This window comes from Prunus avium, chromosome 4, assembly GCF_965620075.1.
Source record: "Prunus avium chromosome 4, drPruAviu1.hap1.1, whole genome shotgun sequence".
Taxonomy (NCBI): domain Eukaryota; kingdom Viridiplantae; phylum Streptophyta; class Magnoliopsida; order Rosales; family Rosaceae; genus Prunus; species Prunus avium.
The window spans coordinates 33,225,433-33,248,984 of NC_142287.1; the positions used below are offsets into that span (position 1 = coordinate 33,225,433).

At 35.6% G+C, this 23,552-nt stretch overlaps 3 protein-coding genes and 1 pseudogene across 5 annotated transcripts; 1 reads left to right on the forward strand and 3 right to left on the reverse strand.

Annotated features, from left to right (window-relative positions):
• Nucleotides 1–3,209: 3,209 nt before the first annotated feature.
• On the reverse strand, nt 3,210–4,259 carry AGL29 (AGAMOUS-like 29). The gene has a single exon (XM_021978594.2). It carries the CDS (start codon nt 4,146–4,148, stop codon nt 3,585–3,587), a length of 564 nt encoding a protein of 187 aa, XP_021834286.2. The 5' UTR covers nt 4,149–4,259; the 3' UTR covers nt 3,210–3,584.
• A 1,907-nt stretch (nt 4,260–6,166) lies between these two features.
• On the reverse strand, nt 6,167–6,796 carry LOC110774007 (agamous-like MADS-box protein AGL62 pseudogene; annotated as a pseudogene).
• Nucleotides 6,797–8,471: 1,675 nt separating this feature from the next.
• LOC110773978 (tobamovirus multiplication protein 1-like) lies at nt 8,472–14,012 on the forward strand. Of its 3 annotated transcripts, none has more exons than XM_088251318.1 (13): nt 8,472–8,924; nt 9,675–9,725; nt 10,451–10,484; nt 10,834–10,920; nt 11,007–11,058; nt 11,805–11,979; nt 12,127–12,222; nt 12,412–12,472; nt 12,589–12,653; nt 12,835–12,909; nt 13,005–13,080; nt 13,197–13,363; nt 13,702–14,012. In XM_088251318.1, the coding sequence occupies exons 1-13, from the start codon at nt 8,820–8,822 to the stop codon at nt 13,723–13,725; spliced, it is 1,068 nt and encodes a 355-aa protein (XP_088107444.1). In that variant the 5' UTR covers nt 8,472–8,819; the 3' UTR covers nt 13,726–14,012. The 3 variants fall into 3 exon arrangements, with proteins under 3 accessions (XP_088107444.1, XP_021834181.2, XP_021834182.2); XM_021978489.2 differs by having other exon boundaries at nt 8,474–8,924; nt 13,684–14,012; XM_021978490.2 differs by having other exon boundaries at nt 8,478–8,924; nt 13,696–14,012.
• An 803-nt stretch (nt 14,013–14,815) lies between these two features.
• LOC110774084 (uncharacterized) lies at nt 14,816–16,904 on the reverse strand. The gene is made up of 4 exons (XM_021978613.2): nt 16,700–16,904; nt 16,232–16,312; nt 15,700–15,738; nt 14,816–15,439 (listed from the first exon to the last, which is right to left on the reverse strand). Exons 1-4 carry the CDS (start codon nt 16,827–16,829, stop codon nt 15,111–15,113), a joined length of 579 nt encoding a protein of 192 aa, XP_021834305.2. The 5' UTR covers nt 16,830–16,904; the 3' UTR covers nt 14,816–15,110.
• Between the last annotated feature and the right edge of the window lie 6,648 nt (nt 16,905–23,552).

Sequence of the window (23,552 nt, forward strand, 5' to 3'; positions counted from 1 at the left end):
CATAAACTTAAGCACAAATGACAGAACCACTGTGCTGAATTAGCTTAATCCCTCCTACCCAAAATCCCACCCCACATTTGACGTATCCTCCCAATCCCAATCCCAAAACCCAAGATTGTTTCATTCTCTTGAGAGAGATTTTTAAGGAAGACTTGATGAAACCCAATGGCTGAACCACCCATAATCCAACAACTTTCTCTGTCAATTTGTACCCTTGTTGCAAGCAACTTAGAGAAAACCACCAAACAACTAAATAAAAGAGAGTCCGAGAGAAACAAAGAGACACCAAAGCCTCAAAACTTGCATCCGCAGAAAAGGTAGAAGAAACAGACGCTGAGCAGCAAAACTATAGCCTCAAACGCAGAAACAATCTTGAAAATCACATCGTCATAGAAAGACAGGTGCAGATTCAGCGGCCTAAACTTGAAGGCAGACCCGAAGTACTTCCACCTCAAACTCCATGACTCTTTCTTCATCCTCTTAAAGAACAACCATCTCTTCTTGCCCCCCATTTTATCTTTCAATTTCTCTCTCTAGAGAGCTCTTCCCTGCCTTCTGCTTTCTGGGTTTGGGTTGGCTTTGGTTTTAGGGGGAGGTGGTTTTATTTGGGGTGGGGAAGATTCGGTTTCTTAGGAGGCAAGTACTCTAGAATATAGGTGGTGGGGATTTTGGCGGGCGAGCAGGGGTGTTTCGGTAATTTTAGAGGAGTTGTGGGCCAAGTGGATGATCAACTACTCCGCGTTTTGATGGAGTCAGGAGAGTAGAAAACGTGGGGGAGTGGAATTGTTAGTTGTTCGTGTGCGACTAAAGAAAAATCCCTCATTCCATGGAATCAATGGGAAATGTAAACTCTCATATAATGAGCTGTTTCTTGGTGGCTTCCTTGTTTTTTGTATTTTCTTTCTATCCTTTTGCTCTTGATCAAATCATCAAAAAACACACAAAAACAACAACAAGAACAAAAATGTACCTGTTATTTGGCCATGTTAGCTCCTTTTCGGTTAAGAAAAGTGCTAACGCATCACGTTTTCAAATCACATTACTCCTTCGTTATAAATGTAAGCAAACATGAAGGATACGATGTCCTCAATGTAAAAATTGAAAAACAAAACGCATATTGTAGAATGAAGTTGAAAGAGAAAACAATTATACAAAAAGAGAAGGCTATTTTGAGGATACCAAAACCTCCAGATTCGTTTTCGACTGTAGAATCAAAACATCCCAACTGCTACGCTATATAAAGCATATGGGTCAATTAAACTGTTAGATGGTTTACTTTTAGTGAATGAGGTAAGAACAGCAAATTACAAAATTAACTGTGTACATGGTACGAGTAACTTAAGAAACGTGTGGACAGAGAGGAGACAAACAGAAAATTTGAGCTCATTTGAAAACTTGAAATATTATATCATCCTTGGTCGTATGTGGCAGCTGCTCTGATCAGGCCAAATGTCCAAATCCAATGGAAGCATATAATTTACGTCAATTAGTTTTGCTATTTATATATAATAAAAAAAAGGAAAAGGAAAAGGCAGATAGAATATGCTACGTACTATTGCATGCATGGAACTCCATTGAGCTGAAGTGATGGGGACGGTGGAGTTAACAAAAGATATATAGTAGATAGCTATATATATTATTCTCTGGGATCTTACCGAAAGTGAAAAAGCAAGGAATTTCAAATCCATGGTATTTGAAATTCTTCATTCCCTTTTCAATGAGTTTTAACTGGATGCTACAGGCCTTGCGCTTGAGTTCAAGATGATGTAATAATCTTAATATGCACCGATAAAGGTGTTTATATTGTTAATTAACAAATAATTTATTAATTTTAGATTATCTAAATTAAACAAACAAATGAAGAGTGTGGTCCAAAATTTGTAAAATGAAGGCACAGTAGATATATTGACAACTGTATATATGACTTGCTCGCTCCATTTGCCAAAGCCATGTTTGGTGAGTCGGACTGAACTGGACTTTTCCAATTAAAATAGGCTATAGTTCTAATTGGCCCACCAAACAGGCCCTAAGGGTTTCGAGAGAAAGAGCATTTTGAAGGTCGTCTTCCATTCCATGTCTGCAAATCATTGTCTTTATATATATTTAAATCTTTCTGGTTTCCACAATTTAGGGAGCTCCACATGCACATATGCCTTTGCTGGCCGGCTTGAGTCTTGCAAGTTGCAATGCCTAGCTTGCACACCATCTGCAGCATCATTCATCCATGCCATCAGCCTGTTTAATTATGTATTGATGGATGATCCATATGGCTAATCCATTTAATTTCAATCATAGGCAAGATTTTTATCAATTCTGAGTTTTATAAAATAATAATTTAATGAAATTTATTGGATGAGGCCTTTACTAAAACCGGCCGAGAGGTAATTAACATCTTATTTGCCTTGTAAGTTAAATTTAGAGATAATGTAAAAAATAAAAAATAAAAATCAACTCCAATCATGCTTCCTATCTAGCTCTTAAAATAAGGAGAATTCTAGACGTTCTTAAATATGAGGATAGAGAAATAGACTTCTATTGGCTCCTACTTATTATAACTGTATGGATCATACTTAGAAATTTTATCAAAGAGCTCCTAAATTAACATTATAGTAATTTTTTTTCAGTTAAAATAATTTAACTTTAAAATAGGAATTATGATTGGAGATACTCTAATTATCAGTCCTGATCTCTTGGACCACAGGAGTCCAAGAAATTGTGGTCACCTACCGTTGGATATTAATCCAATGGTTCAAAAAAGTTTCTTAAAAGGAGTACAAGAGTGAGTGAATCGTTGAATTTACATCCAACGGTGAGTGACCACAAATCTCTTGGACCCCTGGAGTCCAAGAGATCAAAACTGCTCTAATTATATGTTTACTTAATATGAATGAGTATGAAAAGAAAGAGAATTATTCTCATTCCGGACTTCTCCTTGTATACTAACATGTAAAGAATAAAAAAATATGTGTAGCATCAAAAACATGTAAAGGGTTTGCTAATATTTGCTCAAAGTCATGTTTTTTGAGTTGTTCAAGTTGTCCAAATTACATTATTTTAAGCGGGGGATTGGGCTATGTTTGGTAACAAATTGACATCAAATTATCTTCAATAACTTACGTAAAACCAATAATATTCTTATCCAGATGTACATTACTAAAATTGCTTACGGCCATTAATCCCCATTAGAAGTAAAATTTATATACACGCAACCTTAACGTATACACCATATATAGCACGCATCACGTGACATCGCGTAATTATGTGCACATGTGCCCTCAAAGTTATGTATGCATCTCACACATAATTGTGGCGTTGTGCAACATGTATATGATTGTGGAGGAAACAATTAATAGACAAAGAATGCTATAGGTAGTAACCCACACGCACATAGACGATTGACCTTAGTACATCTAAGAACATACGCAACATTTCTATACCAACAAACATAAGTTCATCTTTCAACCCATTACACATATTAGGAAAATCTACCTCAGGAACAACCAAATCTACCTAACACCAACATATCATTAGCAGAAAGAGAGACATTCATGGTAGCCCTAACAAAATGAATCAAATAAGGTCTCTCACTCATTTTTAGCAACAGTCCTATCAGTCTCTATATCAGGCTCGTTTGCCAGGAGCAGCAATGAAGATGACGCCTCCATCTCACAGGCCCTGGCTTTCACCTTCTCGCGCAGCTGTTCCAGAGACTCCTTCATTTTTTGAAGATCTGCCTGGCTCAGCTCATGAACATTTGGTGCTTTGCTCTTGAGGGGCAAACCCTTTGCTTTCAGTATTGCCTTGTCAAGCATATGTCCCCTTTTCTTCTCAGCCTCCAACTTCTTGTTCAGGTCATCAAGTTGTTGGCTAAGCCTCTCCACTGTTTCATCATTCTTTGAATTTGAAGAACCAGCTTTTGATTTTGAGCCCTCCTGATTTAGAAACCTGTCAGCAATTGACTCCACATCTGGGTGCCCAAATGAGAAGGGCTTGCCTCCAGGGGAGAAAACAATGACACCAATCTCAGCACCACACAGAGTAGCAAGCTCATTTGCTTTCTTAAACAGACCAGTCCTTCTCTTGGAGAAGGTCACCTGCCTAGAGCTGCTATCTTTCACCATTTTCATCTCAATTTTCCTCCTCCCCATGGTGATTTTTTGATTGGAAAGTTTATGGGATTGTCGGGGGAAGTTAAGGAGTACATATATAGGGCTTGAGATTTCTTGACCCCATATAAAGGTTCAATGTTTCTAATATTGGATTGTAGCCCTTAATTCTATGTGCAATTTGCTTTTATGGAAAGCTTTTAATTCTCTTTCCTTTTATGTTTGACTACTACCAAATGCATTAAAGTTTAACACTTTTGGGTTGGCATCATTCAATGCCAATTGTTGCATCCCAGATTTTGAAATTGAATGAGGCAAAACTTGTTTGGATTACCTATTAGGTAAGTCCTCATTTTGTAGCTATCCAATTCTTGCTCATTTGATTCAACGGGCTTTGTCTGAGAGCAAGAGCAGGAGGACCCCATGGTTTGTGATACTTTGACTAATGTGATATACTTTAAATAAATGGTAGTAATAAAGAAAATGGGATGTGATTTGTATCAATTATATAATGACCCCTAAATTGTACTAAATCTGTTAGGTCCAGGGATAGTGTGATAATGCATGGCCCCCTAAATTGGCAAGAGAAAAGTCCAATGAATATGGTTACCAATTGCATATTAAGGTACCATTTTTAATTACCAAAAAAATTATATCCTTATATGCTATTTTCCTTAAATGTGATTTAGTTTTTGTCATTTTTTAATGGATTTCTTTCAACTAACTAGGGGCTCGTTTGGGTGTGATTCTGAATATGCCAAAATCACTTCTAGGAAGAAGCACATTCCACGTGCTTCTCCAAAAAATCACTTTTAGTGATTTTAAGTGATTATGGGGAGAAACACCTCCCATGTGTTTTTCCATAAAATTGTTTCTCAATAAACTCACTTAAAGTGATTATATGGAAAAGTGATTATTGGCATATCCAAAATACTCCCAAATGAGCCCTAAGTACTTGATTGAGTGATATTTTTCTTCACTTTGCTAGACGAGATCTCAAGTTTGAAACTTCATTCCCCTTAAAATAAAAAAATAAAAAAAGGAGAATGTATATATCTCAGTGGTCTAATAATATGCATGAATACCAACTATCTCTCTAGTTTCATGTGTTATCACATATTTGATTTTTTTTTTTATTATAAAAAAGTTTACTATATGGAAATAAGGCATTGTGTAATTGCTATGCTATATTTAGCTTTTATATCTATGAATAAACAACACAAGTATACTTGACATTTTTTATGTAAAAATTTATTACAATGAGTACTCATTGAACATTGGATTCTTAGTGTGTCAGAACTTAGACATGTGGTCGTAGTAGTAGTGGTGGTGATACTCATGGAGGTGGGTACTAGGGTTCGGCAATGGCTCGACCTTAAATTTTGGCCCAAGCCTATCTACACCGGTCATATTTCTTCGAGCTTGATCAGGTTAGGCAGCCCGCTCAATATAAAATATATCGGGTATGTTTAGATGGGTTGGGAAGTTAACCGAGCTTGAATTTAAACCCTTTGTTCCAAGGGTTTTTTTACTTCTGGATAAAGCCTTTGATCCAATACAAAATTGAGCATTGGCCAACCCACTTATGTCTTTGGGCCAAAAAGGGTTTTGATATGGTGAGTTTTGGCCGGCATTATTCGGACCATGAGGTCAATTACCATCGTACTTGTGTGTATAATCTAATTGTAATAATCAATACAAGAGGTCTTAGGTTCGAATTCTCATTACATTTTAGTTGTGTGTGTGTAATAAATCATCATCCCTTTTAGTTTTTAAACTATCGCTTGTACTATAAAATAAAAAATAAAAAAAATCAATACATTTTTATTGGTCGTTAATTTGTTTGAGTGAAGTTCAAGTAGTTACATATTAAAATATATCAATTCGAACAAAAATGCAAGTAACAGTTATAATTGAACAGAAATCTTGATTCACATTTTGAATGTGTTGCATAGGCGGAACAATTGATATTGCTAATTAATAAAACTAACCCACTGTGTGTATTGTTATTACATAATCCATCCTACTTTGGAAAACTCTAGCTCTGAGGTTTTTCAAGATTAATGGCCATAGCCCGGAGGAAATGCATAAGAACCAAGCCCACTTGGATTATTATCAAAGTTGGGATTGGTTTGTTGGGCAGAAGAAGAGGAGGCACCAAAAGCATTTCTCCTCTCCTTAAGATGGTTGGTGATAGTCATGTGTAGTTCTGCCATTGAAGCATATGTTTGTTTAAGCTCATTCACATCAAGCTCATCAAGAGATGCATTCCACCAAAACTCTTGATTTTTTCCCCATGTCTTAGATATCTTTTCGAGCGACTTGTGTCGCTCCTTCAGAGCCTCTAATTGGATTAGAAGCTCATTAAAAAGTTGGATGAGATCCGCAATTCTCATCTTTCGGTGAACCTCCATAATTTGGTGAGTGTACTCGTTGTTTTCCAATGGATTTCGATTTAAAAATCGATTGATAACAACGTCAACGGACGGGTGACCAAATGAGAAAGGCTTACCAGAAGGTGAGAAAATCACAATGGCCACCTCCCCACCACATAGTGTTACCATATCGCTAGCTTTCTTGGATATCCCAGATCTTCGTTTTGAGAAAGAAACGAGAAGATCGTCTTCCTTTTCAATCCTCTTCATCTCTATCCTTTGCCTTCCTCTTGTTTTCTTTCCCTCACTGGCCATTTTTTTTGGTCTCCTTCAAAGGAAAATAAGGAATTTGGAAATAATGAAGAATTGTTGGTTTGTTTTTCCTTTCATTATTTGATGTGTTTATATAGGAATAGAAACTGCATCTTTGCTAAATTAATGCAGGTAGATATGTTTCCAAGTTGTCCTCTCTCCATGGATATTTTACACTCTTTAAATATAATTAGTCATATATTAGCATTCATTTTTCCTAAAAAACATTATTTTGCCATATCTTAATTGTCTTTTATGCCCTCATTTTTGAGTCTTTGACGAATTTGTTGTGTTGGCGCCCATCGGCCCATGGATGTCATTGGCACCATTACATCACAAGCATCTCTTTCTAAGATTAATAACTTCAGCTTGGTATTGTTCACCATATTTCTGTTGAGGCTTTCTTATCTAAAGTTTAAAATGTTTAGTATGTTGATATATTGCTTTCATCATAAACTAATGTTTTGTTTGATCACGTATATATGTTTGGTGCAAGCCAGATTTTTTTCTTAAATCCGAGCATAATATGCACATACTTTTTAGTTGATCGTTAACAAATTAATTGTTATGTTATAAGTTGGAACTTTTTGTCTCTACAAAAGATACATACATGAAAATTATGTACGTTACGTTACGTTATATGTGCCTGCACTGCACCTTTAAATTGAAGTTAATTAAAGCTACTTCATTAAAACATGACACTTTTTCTTTGCTTACAAATGATATGAACATAATATATAGTGTGCATACACTTTCTACAATCATACGAGATTCACCAAATTCAATTAATTAGCTCTTGTTATATGTGTAAACATATTATGTCAATTTATCAAGAATTCTATAGTGAGGGCTTTATATATGGCCCTTAGGTGAAGCACTATTTTTTAGCTATTGGATCAAATTAGTTAGCCGTTGGATCAAATTGATTAACCTGATTCAACGATTAAGAAATATGACACCCCTTAAAGGAGGGCCATATATAAGGCACTCACTATAAAATGACTCGTCATTTCATATTATTTGGAAACAAATGAGCCTCAATGTAGGCCCAAATTTGATAGTTTATTGGACTTCAGCCCAACACTTAAAAGAAAATGGGATTTTCAAAAGAATATAAAGTCTTGCTTTACCCACATAGTTTCTTCATTTAAAATTCAAGTGGGAAGTATCATATCAAGTATCCAAATCCCCAGCTTACTTGCTCTAACATTTAGGACATAGATTTTGCATACTGTCACATCACATCAAATGTGTAAAATAAATTTAATGAAACTTCCTCTCACACACCAACATAAACAAAAAAAAGAATTAACAAAAAAGTAATTAACATTCCACAAAAAAACTATTTTTAAGAAAAAGAGGAAAGACAGAGAGACTAGAGCCAAATTTCTGAAACTTTACCATACTAATATAAATAAAATAAATAAATAAATAAAGTAATTAACAGTCCACCAAAAATTATTTTTTAAAAGTAAATAGAAGACAAAATAGTAGAATCCTATTGGCTCAGGGCTTGGGGCTGAGGAGCTTATTGGCTAAATGATTATGATTTGTACCAAGTCAAACCCGTTGGGTCAAAAAGAGATGATTTATTCGATTTTGATATTCATGGTAGAATCAAAGCCACCCGCGTGCAGGAATCAGACAAAAGACAGTATCCGTCCAAATTACGAATTTACCCTCGGTTTTTTGAGGTAGTTACCCCAGATGCCACCTTGATTTTCCTCTGTGAAGTGAAATTCGAAGGTTGTGTTTGGTTGTGGAGCAAAATCGCAAAAAAAAAATCAACCAAACAGCACACAGATCTGTCATGAAAGATACCATCAAGGAGAAGGGTCATATTCTCCGTCCGTACGCTTCTTCTCAGTTCCAGACCAAAAGCTTTTGCTTGACAAGCTCTTTGTTTTGTCTCTTTTGTAATTTTGTTTAGAGAGAGAGAAAAGGTGGGTTATTGAGGAGAGAGAGACAGAGAGAGAGAGAGAGAGAGAGAAACACACAGACACAGAGAGTTAAGAGCCTTTGGAGGATGTTTGAATTGAGAGAAGGCTCTTGCTTTCCAAGGGTCTTGGTGGGTGTGAATGTGGGTCTTGCTCTCGTTGATGGCATTATAGCTGTTCTTGCATTTTGTCAGGTTTGTTTCTGCTGCTGTTTTTTATTTGATTCTTGTGCTCAGTTTTGTGTGCTCTTGCATTTTCGAATTGGGTTTTTTGGAAAGTTAGTATCTCGTTTTGTTTGGTATGATAATATCGTGGGAAAGATGGCCAATGTGCTAAAGTATGAAGCTTGAGCAATGGGATTGGTTGCACTTTGTGGGCTTGAATGTTTTGGATATGGGCTTTTTTTATTTTTATATATTTGGAATGTTTCTGAGTTTTTGAGAATTTTACTTCTCATTTGATTTTATTGTTGGTCTGTTAATTGGATTCTGTTTTGCGTAGTTAATACTGAGCTTATGGAAAGGTACTGTCTTATGCTAGTTTAAGCGCCATCTAATATAGTTATAGGATTGGCATTGAAGTGAGAACAATGAAACAGTTGGACTATTCCATTTTAATGAACAGTTAATCTATGTTGGTACAATCGGGAAGCTTAATACTCCTGAGCTGGACTGTGTCATATGTTTGTGAATGTCTTGATTTTAGACCAACCGGAAACTATATTTGTTAGAAAGAAGGTCTGGTTGAGAGCGGGCAGTGGCCCTGTTTGTTTCTTAGGTTTTAGTTCGACTTAGGGAAGTAACTTATTATCCTCAAGATTCGTTCTTATGTTTGTGTGTACTTTGATGAGACATCAACCTTGGAAAACTGGTGAACCATGATTGATGTCTATGAAGTTCTTTTCTTAAAATGACTCTGAGGTTTTTTCTTACTTACTATTTCAGTTAATCAGGATTCACTCAAGGAATTCACAACTTGGCTGGACTCGCCAAAAAGTAAGTGATGAGTCATGCTTTATTATTCCTTATTCAAATTCAGATTTTATTTGTTTTTCTTCTTGTGTTTGTCTGTGTTTTTGTCTATATATATGTGGGTATGTACATAAACACATGCATATACACGCATGTAGATACATACCAACGCACACATATGTATATATGTATGTATGGTTGTGTGTGTGTGTGTGGGTGCATGATGTATGTAATGTTTAGAAGATATTGTTAGCTGGCTGTATTAACCTAGTTGTTCTGGATCTGGTTGACTGGTTAATGGATGGACTGAGTTTGCTGTCCTTGATCTTTTTCTGTTAAGTAGTTTGACATCATAAGGCTTCCTAGAAATCTGTCCTAATGTGAAGAATTTTGAGTGACTGTTAAATAAAATTATGCTGTACTCGAATACATTTAGAGTCTTAGAATCAGCAGCACCTTAGGTTGGGTCTCATATAAAGTTTTATCTATAGCAATCGTTCCTAAGGACTTGGTAAGAAAATTAAATTAGCCACCAGAAGAGCAAATAACTTATGCTTAAGTCTCTCACATAGAAGAGATGGATAGATTGGGAGGAAAATGATGAATGGGTACATCATACATGTGCATGATGGCTTTTAATGCACCCTGCTTTAGTTTTGGTTGAATCCATATTCACTTATGCGCTGATGGACAATTAATTGAAATGGAAGCTCACTAAAGCATGCTGTCATTGTAATGCTTCACTGCAGGTTTTTCATCTGTTGATTGGCTCTTCTAATTTGGGTAAGAATCTACAATTCCCAATATGCTATTCCCTTCTATTCTTTATCCGAGTTCTGATATTCTCTTCCAAGTATGTTTTGCTTTAAGTATGATGCTTATCACGAGACTTGCTATTTTGGCTCTCTTTTCGTGGCAATTCTATATATCTAAAGCTAATTTTGTAGCAGCTTTTTGGTGCTCATATGTAATTCTTCATGAGTTTGGACTCACAAAAATAGCCATTTGCATACATAATGGATGATACCAACTGCACTAATAATTTTTACCATTAACTTGTGATTTCGACAAGCATATATATTTACATCCTCGATCCAAACTGAATTAATTTATTTGATCTTGTCTATGACAGGTTGCTTAGTTTATTTTGTATTAACTCTTTTTGCTGCTTGCAAGGGGTGGCAATGTTGGTCTAACTCTTGTGGTTTTAGCCTCATGGGTATGCTTTCTGTCTCAAATAAAGGGTATATATCTATCTTCTGAACTTGGCCAAAGCATCTGAACACTAAGAATTTTGCTTTGCAGCATTACCCAAAATTCTGTTTTTTGCTGCATTTCTTCTACTTTTATCATTCTGGTAAGTTTTCTATTTCCTTTCTGTTTTTAATTCCGAAATGATTTCATGAAAATTTGAAAGAGGTGTAGTGATCTTAGATTTCTTTGTTTATTTTGGATACACCGACCTGTCTTTTATGTTAAGCAACAATGTTATTTCCATTCATAAAGACAGAGAGATTCAGGTGGATGTTACCCATAGAGAGTAAGATGGATGAAGTGGAAAAGTGAATTGGGAGTATTGCGTGACTATAGAATACCTCTCAAGTTAAAAGTATAACAGTACAATACGGCTATAAGACCAATGGTGTTACATTGTACATAGGACGAGGATAACTGAAATGTAGATGTTAGGCTGAATAAATGAGGATTCCTTGAGAAGTATATAGATAATAAAGTAGCATTTCTTGAGAAGTAGCTCCCATATATTTCTAAGTTATGGATCATCAATTCCCATATAGAAGATATCACTCATTACTTTTGCTGTTTCTATTTTGTTAGTGATTTTTGAAATCCATTGCTTATGGATTTTGAAAAGATGTCGCTTTGATGGACTTGTGGTGTGCCTGTCCTGTCCTGTTTTTTCTTTTTCCTAGGACATTCTATTATAGTGGGGATCTGGTGTTGATTACTAATGTCTCTATCGTGTGTGTGTTTTTTTAATGAGCCATCTGAAAATAGAGATCTGGAGTGCAATTCGATGTATGAAAAGTTGATATTGCCTTTCTTGATAATTTTAATGAAAAGATTGTTTTATTTTACCTTTAGGGTTGACCTGTGCCATCAGGCAGATGATGAGGATGAGGAGGATGAAGGGAGTTTTCAAGAAGCTTTGTTGGAGAAGACATTTAGCAAACGGAATTCATTGGAAACAGATAGTCATAGAAACTGTTTTCCTCTGCGTTTTGTTCATATTGGAAGCCGCCAGAGAATTGTAATTCTGGTATTGCCACAGTTCAAAGTTTTTTGTTCAATGTCTACTCATATATGATATAAGATATAGTTCATAATTATTGTATTTTTTTTCCCTTAAAAGACATCTATTCCGCAAATAATGTTAAAGTTGATTAACTCCCTAGTTGTCTACCAGGTTACCGTGGTAGTTTTTGTTATAATGGTGGCGTGTGCAGTGATAATCTGGATCGGGATGGGAAAAAATTCTATTGATTCTGCAGTGGTGGCTCGGGTATGGAAACCTTGCTTGTTTTCATGTACATGAATGCTATTTCTTGAGGCTGATTTAGAGGTTTCAAATAACCTATTTGGGCATATAGCAAATATTAATGTCAACCAAATATGCAGCTTTTTTTCTTCATTCTTATTTCTAATTAATGAGTATTTAAGCTTTGGTGCAATGACTTTTATCATCATGCAGGTATACATAGATCTCTTTGCAATAGCAATACTATTATTAGGAGGAGCATTAGCATGTTATGGTGAGTAACTATCATTTCACATACTTGTATTTTCTTGCATTTTTCAAGTGAAACTCCCCCATGTACTTATCATTCGATCTCTTGAAGTTACTTTTTGCGTTGTCTTTGGTTTTCAGGAGTCCTATTATGCTTGAGAATGAGAAAAGTTAGATCTGAGAGAGCTTCTTCTGAGATGTGGAAGGTATTTAATCTATTGCTGTAATATAATCTATTTTTATTTTATTGATTGCAATAATCTGATGTTGTACATAATTTCATTCATCTGTCCATTGACGTATCAGATCATTCAGAAAATGTATTGTTTGGCAAACAGATATCCGTGCTTTATAGTCCATCACTTGCTCTTATGTTTTTCTTGACAGGTTGCAGGTTTATCTGTTGTTTCCATTCTATGTTTCACCTCAAGCGCTTTCGTGGCTCTATTAACCGATATTCCTGTATGTACTTAATTATTAGCCATATAATCTTTGCTTTATTCACATATCCAAGTCAGTTTAATATATCTCTCAAACTTCACCATACTGTTTTGCAGATGCTTTACCATTGGCATCAACAGCGTTTGAATGATGTTTATACTTCTCTTTTACTGATTTTATATTATTTTGTAGGTAGGTAATTCTAATTTTCTTTTCCTGTTCGCAATTAAATGAACCCTGTTCTTTTATCTACAGGGATTCATAATCATATTATTTGAGTTTTATGATGTTTACATTGTTTTTGTCAGGTTCATCAATACCCTCAGCATTTGTACTATGGATCATGAGAGAATTACCACGCTCAGTAACAGCTAACATACGAGAAGAACCAACTACATTAACTTTCGTCAGTGATGGTTCCACAGCATTACAACATCCTCAGAGCTGGACTACTGCAATGAGCTTGCGGAACCAGGTTCGACTTCCTCTCTCAGAACCGTACTTTTAATTTATGTTAACCGCCGTTAACGGCGGGTAAAAATCCCCAATCTCTGTCCCATTTACCCATGCATCCAAAATATGATATTTAAGCATATAGGAGTAAGATTACATTTCTTTTTCTTTTTAAAGAAAGTAGTTGTTACAGAAGTTTGTTTCCGTATTTCGTATTTGCACTTCTGCTTTGTTGCCTACTAGAATTTGTTACGGTATGGTAGCTAGGTTTTACAGTAACAGACCTGTTTGAAATCTCCGTTTTGTTTGTAAGGTAAGTAATTCAGGTTTATGCTCGTTAAGTTTGGGTTTCAGGTGCAGATATCAAGAGCAAGTCCCATATAACACTTATCCTCTAAGCGAAGCGTGCTGTCTCACTAACGTTCCTGCGTGCAAAGCATGTCCTTCCTCTCCCAATTTATGAAGTGAGCTGGAATCAGTGAACAATTATGTCGGATAAACTCTGACACCGATATGACAGGATCTATTGGGCGTTTGAGTTACATCGTTGACAGGCAATTTGTGTACAGCCATAAGTCGCCATTGCCATGTTTTTGACATTCTAGGGATGTACATAGCAACAATATGCTAATTGAGGGATTTATTTATTTATTTTTTCCGTTTTGATAGTACTTTGATGTGCTGCTTCGTTCTGCATATATGGCATCGGATGATTCCTTTTCATTGTGCAATTCCTCAAAAGAAAACGAAAATAAAAATGAAACAACGTATTATTTCAAAATGAACTCAGAGGCAATTCCTTAGCGTGGGAAGTTTCTTTCAAATATCAAATGATTGATCCAACCAAAAATGAGAATTACACGTCCTTGATCATATAGGAAACGTGAAGCAGGACAGAGCTGGGTAAACAAGTCTCAATTACATCAACAGCTTTAAATTTAGACGGATAAAAAGTTTCATAGTTAACCCAGGAGCCGCAATCATGAAGTCTGCATAAAAATATCTGTACAAGAAAGGCCCCAATGAATCTGAATCATGAAGATTGCAACTCCTGTAAACAATGCCTCAAGTCACACAAGATTTTATCAAACTCTCAGCAAGTTTCTGTCAATTTTTTTTTCAATCTTTTTGCTCTTGTTCTCCGTTATGTTTTTAACTCGGAATTTTCTTCTTGACAACATGCAATGAATAGCCTGATTTTTGGACAAACCCAAAACAAGCAGTCAAGAGAACTTCAAATGATGAGATTTTGGAAAAGGTAGTTGGTTCAAGAGGAGGATCAACAGCTGTTACAGCAATACTAATCAATGGAGAGAAGCTGATTGTAGCAAATGTTGGGGACTCCCGGGCAGTTTTATGCAGAGATGGATGGTGTAGCAAAACAGAAAACTTTCTCTATTGCTTTAACTGGCCTCAATTACACCAACAAAAGTAGAACAAAAACAACACTTTCTTTTTCTCCAAACCACACAAAGCCCAAGCAAATTCCAAATAATCTCCCTCACAAACTCTAAAAACAAAAATAAAGGCCAGTAAGCCCGTTTACTATGATATATATCCTCATTCAAATACGTGCTGCCAACATTAAAAAAGATAAAAAATAAGTACTTGGCAGTAATTATCCATTGGAATTTGGATCTGTCTACAAACAATCCAAACAAAATCTGTTACAGCTTAATTTCATGAATTAGCAAAGGCATGCGACCAACTTCAATTACTTCCCAAAAATAATATTAAACTATAAAAGTTTTTTCAAAACTCTCCATTCTCTACTCTTTCAATGGAGCATACTCGAAAGAAAAACCACCGGTATAAGGGTCGCACTTAAAAACAACAGAAGGATAATATTTCTTCTCGTGGCTCGGGCACTCATAACTCATGTGTTCACCTATCTTCTCACATATTGAACAATCCTTGAGGATTGCAAGTCCTAGGCTTGAGCCACATTTGGCACAACATGAGCCTCTAAAGCGGCAGCCGCAAATCTTGCAATTGACCACACAACCACTGCCAACAATGGCGTTCTTTGGGACATCAGATTTGTAAGGGCAAAAGTGTGAAATGTGATCACCCACCTTTAAACAATACAAACATTCACCTGTGTGCAATTTGTAGATCCATTGTTAAAAATACAACAAAAGCAATAAAAATAATTATTTATTATTTAAAATATAGTGAATGAATGAAGGTGACTAATTTTTTTCTTTCTTTTTGTTTGTAAAATCATTAAGACAACAAGGTCTAGAATAGTGGAAATTGACCCTGACTTGCAGACTACTTGATAATGTGTGTGAGAAATCCACGTATACTTGCAATTTAGACTATCGCTTGTATTAAAAAAAAAATTCAAAAGCATACCAATAGAACTCTTATCCTTTGGTTCATCAACCTTCCTACCTGTTTGCAACAAAAAATAAAAAGGGTGATGAGTTAAAGAAGTTAGAAGGAATGACATCTATGATCCCATTAACAAATAACTATACTATTAAATATAAGCTATGCATCATGCGTACACCAAAATAACTTAGCTAGAGAAATCATCTTTTTACCATACTAGCTATTTTCAACATAACACAGAATAACAACAAATACATGGATATTATATGTCATAAAATAGAGAAGTTGCAATTTTTTTTTTGTCTCTAAAATCAAAAGCATACCAATACGATTAGGAGGGAGGAGGGAGGAGGCTATCTAGTATGTTTTTTTTTCTTTTCTTTTTGTCTCTAAAATCAGTAGGCCAATGGGATCTAGTATAGAGAAAAAGGGGCTTAATTTTCAAACCAACAGTCTCTAGTTTGAATGAACATGTGTGTGAGAAACTCACCTCTAACTTGCAGTTTAGACTATTGCTTGTATTAAAAAAAACAATAACAAAACAAAAGAATACCAAATGGATCATTAGGAGGAGGCGTCGTCGAAGGTTTTTCAAAGAATTGTTTTGCAGCCTTTCGTTCTTCAGCCTTGCTATCTGTTTGCATGCAATTAAATTGTTAAATATGAAAATACAAAGGAAAACAATGGGTGATGATGTCAAAGAAGTTAGAAGGAATGACATTGATCCAATCAAAAAATAACTATATCAATAACTATAGACTATCAATCATGCACACACCACAATAACTTGGTTGGGAAAAATCATCTTCAAAAACCAATTCAAAATGTTTGCACAATATATATCCTCTAATTACACCAACAAAAGTAAAAGTTAAAACAACACTTTGTTTTTTCCATACCAGACAAAGCCCAAGCAAATTTCATATAATCTTCCTCACAAACACAAAAACCAAAAATCAAGAGCATATAGGAGCACTAGGACATAAGGTAAAACTATAATTTTTCATACACAAAAGCATACCGAGTATTGGCGTATCGCAGTTGAGGGGGACCATATCTGTTGATAAAAGGTCCTTTCCACCGCGGTTCTTAGGGAGCACCTTCCAATGGAAATCCAATTTCAGGCACTCCAAAGATGAGACGTGGTCCATGGCTGCGTTGTGTAGAGCTTGGGGTTTGGCTTTACGATTGTGACCTGTGAGAGAAAAAACGACGGGTGGTTTGGTTTGGCTTTAGTGAATTCAATTGTGAGAGAATGAAAGAAGGGAGATGAATTCTTACTTGTTATATAGGCGTGGGCGTGCACCACAAGTCTTTCTCAACCCACCATATTAATCAATATTATTTTTCACCATTTGAGCCTCGATTGAATAATAAATTATCATTAAAAACTAATTGGTGGCGTCTTTAATAAGCAGGGCATTAATTTCTTTCTAGGTTTGATTTTCGGATTTCGTTTCCTCGAGTAGCGTTTCAGGTTTTTTTGGGTGATTTTGAGTCCCAAATAAAGGAAGTTAATGTGGTTTTTCCATGTAGAGGAAAAGGATAGTACTAACCGTCATGCCTCCTTCCTGGTCTTCTCGTTCAGGGTCAGGACCATGATCTTTAACATCTCCTAAAGCTGCAGCCTCATGCACAGACTAATCCAAATCCATCTCTAAACTTTATCAAAAATAAAAGTGAAGCTTCCACTTAATGTCAAATTGCAATGGTCCTATCATTTAATTTGTATCTAAAAAAATTCAACCCAAAACAAACTCCAAGTTAATTAAAAAACATAAATATAATCAAGCACTTAAATCCTCTATGATCCCCAAATCAATTTTGGGATCAATTCTTCAACAAACACAAAAAAAAAATTTGATTTGGTGGAGAGTAGAGTGTTGCAGAGAGTGGGGGAGGGGCTACTGGGCAGTGGGGGTGCTGGAAGGGGTGGGGGAAGTCGTGGGATAATTAGGTTAAGTTTTTATATATATAAATTTATGAGTTTTAAAAATGTTCCTAAGTTTTTTAGTTATAGGAAATTAACCAAATGCCCTTAAACTTAATGGGAAATTTAACAGAATTAAATATAGGTGGTACATTGCAACATTCTATAAAGTTTAGGTGATTAACAGTAAAAATTTAAAGTTCAGGTCGTAATCGTGCACATGCCTAAAAGTTCAAGTGGTATTTATGCAAATTTCCCTTTTCTATATGACCGTTTAAGTTCCGCAACCTGAACTGGTCATCTCCATTGGCAGCATGAATTTGGACCATTTGCCTAAACTCACACTCTATTTCTATAGTTTCTTATGCATTTTTTAAAAACTTATTCTAGAGAGAAGGTGATTCGTACTTACTTCTTATATTGGCGTGGGGTGGATCACGACCCTTTTTCAATAGACCATATATATATATATATATAGTTTCCTTTTATTGAGGGATCCCTCAAATAATTTTATTTATGAGACACCCTTTAGAGTCCCTTACGATTTTTTTTTCCCGAAAATCCAAACCATATTATATTAATCAATATTATATTTCTCCATTTCAGCATTTATTGAATAATAAATTATCATTAAAAACTAATAGACCCCAATGCACGCATCTTTAATAAGCAGGGCATTAATTTCTAGTTTTGATTTTCCCTAAGCCCTAAACCCTCAACCCTTCTCAAATAGAGCAGGAATCTTCCTTGGTGATTTTGAGTCCCAAATAAAGGAAGTAAATTAATGTGGTTTTTCCTTTGTTTTACGTTTCCTTTTCCTTTTCCTTTTCCTTTTCTTTTCAAGTTTGAGCTAATTGATATTTCATTGAGCCCCACTTCCGAAATTGTACTACTTTGTGACTATTCTCTTGCATACTTCCAATCCAAATGAAAGGATGGCATTTATGGCAAAAACGACAGAAAATATATACTCTATTTTTTTCGCATACAGTCCATCTAGGGTAGAAGTGGTCGAATTAGATATTGGAGGAGATTTTTTTTCCTGATTGAAAAATAAATTATCATTAAAAACTAGTAGACCCCAATGCAGGCATCGGTGACGTCTTTAATAAGCAGGGAATTAATTTCTAGTTTTGATTTTCTGATTTGGTTTGGGATTTCTCGTTTCCTCAACTAGAGCCTATTGTTTTAGTAATCTTTTGTTGTTTCAACCAACAAAAGGGTAAGCTGTTTATTGATTTCTTGAGGTTCAAGCATGGAAAGTTTTAGTTTAAAGAGTAAGATTCTTTTACTTCCTAAAAGAACAACTCAACTCTTATAAAAGCATGGCTGACGCTGTTGAACTTTTTCAAATTTACAAAAGACTCTTATCTTTATTTTTCAACAACACATTGTGGTTTCTAGCCGAGTTGAAGTTTTGTTCTGCATTATGGCTGAGGTATACTTGGAGAAAACGAGCCAAGATTTCAAGGTTTGTGACATTATCACTATTCTTTTTTCTATAATACGTTCAATTAAATCTACATATGTGCTTACGCGTCGCCAAATTTTATGTGCTCTCCCTGTCCCCTGCCTATGTTTTTGTCATCTGTCCATCTAGTTAACCAACTTATAATTATGTGAACTCATATAAGAGAATTTATCAAAAATAAATTCCAATCCCTTCGTCTTCCCAGGCCATCAACTTAGTAAATTTTATTATTTCCTATCCTAATCAATAGCACGAGAATTCAATCTAAATTTAGCATATGAATATTATAACACGAAAAACCCAAATATGTACTCTCCTTTGGTTTATTCATATGTTTTATGTTTCTTCTACCTATCGGTTTATTCATCTGTTTTATGTTCATCTGTACTATCCTTTGGTTGTTGTTCTAGTTGATGTACATATATATACTATTTGCCGTCTTTCTTAGCTTCAGTTATTGACCACACCAATAAATAAATAAATAAATAAAAAATCCCTGCAAATAGTATATATATTCTCCTATTTTTTTCTTATTTCTTTTACTCAATAAATTTTTTATTCAGGGATGGGGAACAACAAACATCGTTGCAATCCCTAATGAAGGCTGCTGTGATGCAATATATGTTGCCGTCGATACGAGGGCTACAAGTCTTGGAAATGAAGGATTTATAATGAAAGATGACGCAAAAAAAATTTTCTATATGGGGAGTTGCAATGTACTTGCAACTATGGCGGGAAATTCCGCGGATGGTGAAAATATGTTAAGTAGTTTGAATGGCGTAATGGAACGTGCATGTGAGACAGTAGTTAATAATGGCATCCATTGTGCACCACAAATAGCCCGTACCTATATTCGCTTGTGGGAAACTTGCTCGACACCGTATTTATCACAGTGGTGTACACAATATTTATTTCAAGGTTGTATTCTTATGGTTGGATGGGACGCAAGTGGTCTTCCTTATATATATGACATTAGCCGTGATGGAGTGCATTACAAAACCAAATCCGAAGTTTGCAATGGATTTGCGAATGGAAGCGGTAGGGAAAAGGTTTATGAATACTTCAATTATTGCAACTCAGTAGTCCAGAGTTCACATGAATTGTTAGTAAATGTGACAAGGGCTTTATTATTTGCAACCCTTTTTGATGGAAAGAGCGGTGGAGATCTCCGCGTGTTTAAGGTAAACAAATCAGACGCTATAGATGTATATCGACGATCGGTTCTGGAAGCACTTTCTGATCATTACGATGCCTTAGCTAGTTATCTTCGTAAGTCATTGTTCTTTCTCTTTCCCACTAAGCATTACAAGTATACACATGAACATAATGTGAATGTGGACAAAGTATTCAGAGAAATATTTCCAGAAGATTATGTGCAGAATGTTGTCGTAAAGAAAGGAGAAGAATACACTGTAAGACTCGTACATTTTAACAAGCCAGTTGATGAACTTTATGAGCAGCTGAGAATAGAAAATCTTGAACGTGAAGTAAGTCCTCAATTGGAAGCTCAAATGGAACAAGTTGGTCTGGAACAATTTCAGAAGGGAGCTATTTTGTTTGGTATGCCAACACAGATGTTGGTGGCAGGTTTAATAGAAGTGTTGCGCGTCTAATATTTTGTTTAGACTAGTCATTTGTTTCATTTTGTTTTCTTTTTGTGTAATCACCGGACATGCACCTCATTTGGTTGAGATGCTTGATTGAGCCTTTCTCAAGTCTTCTAGTACGTAGTGTGTTCATGTAACGATATCATACTTATTTGGAATTGAGTTAGTGCATATTTTGTTCTTAGTATAAAAGCTTATTTTAATTTTAATTTTGGAATTGAGTTCATGCATATAGTTCAAAGACCAAATGTTCATTTGGTGTAGAGGTACTCGCCTAATCCTCTAGGACTTAACTTGGTCTTTTTGTACTTGTATCATTCCTATTCTCAATAAAATGCTGTCGCCTTTGTCTGAAAAAAAACAAAACAAAAAAACAGTGGACAGCCAGCCAGTAGCACTAAAGCAAAATTAACACCATACAGGCGAGGCGACAATAATTTCCATTCACAAGATGGTATTTAGCAAAGGCAACTGAATATGTAATTGGTCGGCAAGCAGTTTTACCGATAATATATACAAGATTGAAAAGGTTTGGCTGTACTGATGATATGAATCCATAATAGACTAGATGTCCAAAGTCGTTCAATATTTCACGTGTTGTTGATTGATGCATCATGCATGGCAAGCTAAAATAACATGATGCTTTATTTTGCCACACCAAGCCATTAATTTATACAGATATATATATTGGTGCTTTCTCTTGTAACCCTAATCCTATATATATTGGTGCTTTCTCATTACCAAAACATTAGATCTCCATCCGCCTACCCAATTTGAATTTGGAAGTGGAAAGAAAATAAAGAAAACCTGTCACCGCCCCTTCTCTCAGTAACCTTCCCTCCTTCCTGGTCTCTCGTTCAGGATCAGGATCATGGTCTTTAACAATTATTTTGTGTTCTAATTTGTCTTTAACCATGCATCCTCATTCCCGAGCATCAAATCAATCTTCCATGTTTTAGGCATAGATGCATCATGCATGATAGGACTTGTGGACGCATGCATTTCATGTTAAAAGTATACAATTTTACAAACCAGTCAACAAGGTCAATTTTGACTAGAATTGAAAGGTAACCTTGGACCATGTCGGTTTCACAAGCTTCATCAGCAAACCAATCCCTTCATGATTTACTGCGACTTTTAGGGCGATTGAATTGAAAGCAGACCAAGGGCTATACACATAATATAATATTGCTTTATTTTTGTCCTTTTCTTTGAAGCGATCAAGAGCAATATACATGAGCACAAAACTATCTCATTCCAAATTTCCAACTCTCTCTCTCATTATAAATTAAACAACTTGAAGAATCATCATAACAACGCTTTTGAATTCTATTGATGAAGTACTATCTTCAGTGATCTTGACTGAGTGGGGAATTATATTCAATAGAAAGTTCAATTTGAATATAATAAAGTACACAGAAAGCAGCTGCAGTCGTTAGAGCATCCACAGTGGGGGGTGTAAATTCGGGGGTGTAAAGCCACTTTTACATCCCCTTTACACCTCCGGGGGGTGTAAATATGTTTTTTGCTCCAGTGGGGGGTGTAAATTCGGGGGTGTAGCCGTGGGTCCCAGCCTTTTATGTTGACTTTTCTTCATTTTTCTTCTCTTTTCTCGGGTGGGTCCCGCCTGCAAGGGATGTAAAAATGGATGTAAATATACATTTTATTTTACATCTCCATGGTGGTGATGTATATTTACATCCATTTACATCTCACCATTGGAGACGATTCCGGTGACTCGAGGTGTATATTTAACATACACCCCCCCATTGTGGATGCTCTTAGAACCAGTCAAGTAAATTTTTGACCTCTTAAAGAATCTATCCACATAAGAGTCAGATTTGAAGAAGATGGTGCTGGGTTTTCTTACACTAGGTAATGGATAAGAGACAAACCCATATCTTGTATTCTACTTATTAATTAATTTGCAATTTGCGTCATAAATCACAGTACTATATTACTGTAAAATACTATATTACATAGTTCTTCTCTTATCCGGATGTCCGGATTTTCTAACAGTATGGACATCATTGTTGCAGCTATATTTCTTGCATCTAAAGCTTGTTTTGTATACCCACTGATGCTCATTGAAGCATATGAGTACAAAAGACGGGGAGGAAAGCTGAGAAAGGGAGGAAAGCAGGGGGGAAAGGATTTTAGCCTTGCTCAGGTAAAATGCAGTTCTGGGCAGTATAATTAATCTCACAAGTTTCTTTGGGGAGTATTATGACAATGATTTAAATGCTTCGTCCGAACAGGTCTCTCTTTTTGGCAATAACTCACAAGATATTTTTGGGGAGTATAATCTCACAAATTTCTTTGGGGGGTATTATGACAATGATCTAAATGCAGTTCTGGGCAGTATAATCTCACAAGTTTCTTTGGGGAGTATTATGACAATGATCTAAATGCAGTTCTGGGCAGTATAATCTCACAAGATATTTTTCTCCAGAAACGAAAAATTCAAATGCTCCTCAAATGTGGTTCAAATGTCTGTGAACTATCAATATTGTCGCACCCTTAACTGGAAAGGTCTCTCTTTCTCTCTGCTCTTTGCTAAGACTATCTTGCAAAACTTCACATCAACTATTTATGCAGAAACTAATTGACTGCAGATTCAACAGGAAAATAAGTGTCCCTATGAACATGAAAAAGAAACGTGCTAACATCTTGACAGAAAGAGCAAGGGTATTAGAAGATGTCCATTACTAAACCATTTATAATACTTGGGGAATACAGGTTTTAATAGCCATGCACATGAAAGTATCACAATTAAATCACTTTTCTTGATAGAAAAAGATCATTCTACAAACAAGCTTCTATATTCCCTATAAACAGCAGCTTCAAAACAAGATTCTGTAATTAC